Genomic DNA, 1,914 nt, shown 5'->3' on the forward strand with positions numbered 1-1,914 from the left:
AAAAAAAAAAAAAAAAAAAAAAAAAAAAAAAAAAAAAACTGGTTTAATATGCAATTATTTTTGTTTTCCAGTTAACCCGACTTACGAGTTACGATGGATGAAAATCAGGTCTGACCAAGTTGAGACGAAATTTTGAAACCATTCAATATATATATTCAATCAGGCCCGCGAGCCACGGTGCTAAAAACGAAAATGGCGGGAAAAGAGGAATTTCAGTCCAAGCAGAGCTCAACGCGCTCGTCTTCTCTATCCAAAGCGCAAATCGGTGAATCCCAACAGGAGGAGGCATGCTGGAGAAAACAAGTGGACCAGAATCTGAAGAGACTCCAATCGCTCCTCTTCGGCGTCGATTTGGCCCTCGAAAAAGGCGATTACTCTGCGGCTCAACTTCTTGGTCTCCGTCTTCTTGGATTTCTCGACTCTCAGACTCGTACCGATGTTGATCATGCTTTTATCCAGCCCATTAGGCGCGAAGTCGTTGAGAAAATTAATGTCGCTCGCCGATCCCTCATGCCGGAATCCGATCGGTATGAATGTTAAAAGCACGTACATTATCTCTTCCCCCCTCTAGTGGAAGGAATGCAATTGAGCGCTAGGAAATGAATATGAACTATTGCTTTATTTGAGTTGAAGCTCACTTGCCCTAATAACTTAATTATTCAGAAAACTATATCAGTGGACTGTAACTGGTCCATACTTTCGATAACTTCGAATCTTTGCTGGAATTGACACAGCTCAGTCGCCAGTTTAGAAGATAAAATCATAGTTTTAAATTGGAGCAGAGAAGCACTCATAGAGAGGAAAAATATATATGAATTTCCGATCCTTTGTTCAGGCCGCGTGGGCAATGATAGGAAATACAGCATTTAAGGTTTGAATGGAGCTGTTGAAGGTATCATAACCATGGACTGCTGATAAAATTGGCTGAGTGACTGACATTTTTAAATTTTTATGTAGCGAACGATAAACATCCACAATTCCAAGTGCATAAATTACAAGGGCTTTTTCCATTTTGATATCAACAATGTGGGGATAATATACACAATGAGTTAGTTGGCTATTAATTAGTAGATAACAGCATTTTTCAGTTACTGTAAGATATCTCATCAAATATACTGATATTTTGATATTTGGAGACGTGAACGTTTCAGGCTGAGTACTACCCCGTACTAATTCCAATTTGGCTATTGCGTCGTTTATATGTTGCTTTCAGACAAGTATTTGAACAAGCAAAGAAAGCTCCGGGATGCATTTTTAGCATGAGCAAAGAAATGGATTTCAGCAAGATTAAGCAGTCGAAGTACTTTCAGGCCCTTCAGGGATCAAATAGAACAGTTGTAAATGAATTGGTAACTGACATTCATCGAAAAACTTTATTAATTTATTTTTCTTGGACTATTGAAAATTTTGTTATCTGATTATTCACATCAGAGTGTATTGAGTGCTCATCATACTATGTCTTCTCAGGATTCGCTGGAGAGGGTGGATAAGTTGAGTACCAAGGCACCAAAAATCACTGCAGAAGCAAAGGGTACATCCTTGTATAGAAAAGATCAAAGCAGAACAAGTCCTAGTCTGTACAGAAGTTCTTTGAATGCAAGTAATGCCCTTGATGACTGTATTATTGTAGAAAAGAATCCTTCACTATATGATCATACAAAAGACCAAGGTACATCTTTAATGAAACTTGAAGAGGAAGGGCGGACTTATGGAAGTATGGTTGCTACAAGACGTGCTCGGATGGAAATAAGTAGTCCTAAGGTAGACAATGCCAACTCACCATTGAGTACCGATGAAGCTAATGCTGATTCTTCTGGCAATGCATTTGTCACTGCAAGAACAAAACTGGTATATCTTTTTATCCGCAGTTAATGCCGGTGCATAGTTTTTATAAAAAAAAAAAAAAAAAAAAAA

General features: G+C 38.2%; 1 protein-coding gene across 5 annotated transcripts in view; it reads left to right on the forward strand.

The window, feature by feature from the left end:
• Positions 1 to 157: 157 nt before the first annotated feature.
• LOC111486931 (ATPase family AAA domain-containing protein FIGL1) overlaps positions 158 to 1,914 on the forward strand; it is a 21,025-nt gene continuing 19,268 nt past the window's right edge. For 4 of the 5 annotated variants that reach the window (XR_002718958.1, XM_023134098.1, XM_023134100.1 and 1 more), the window contains exons 1-3: positions 160 to 527; positions 1,214 to 1,349; positions 1,468 to 1,848. Coding sequence is in view for 4 of the 5 variants with exons in the window: in XM_023134098.1 (XP_022989866.1) it covers positions 193 to 527; positions 1,214 to 1,349; positions 1,468 to 1,848 (852 nt within the window). In the remaining variant the exon portion in view is untranslated. Of the gene's footprint in view, positions 528 to 1,213; positions 1,350 to 1,467; positions 1,849 to 1,914 lie in introns of all 5 variants that reach the window. The other variant, XM_023134101.1, reaches the window with a different exon arrangement.

This window comes from Cucurbita maxima, unplaced genomic scaffold (assembly GCF_002738345.1).
Source record: "Cucurbita maxima cultivar Rimu unplaced genomic scaffold, Cmax_1.0 Cma_Scf00012, whole genome shotgun sequence".
Classification (NCBI taxonomy): domain Eukaryota; kingdom Viridiplantae; phylum Streptophyta; class Magnoliopsida; order Cucurbitales; family Cucurbitaceae; genus Cucurbita; species Cucurbita maxima.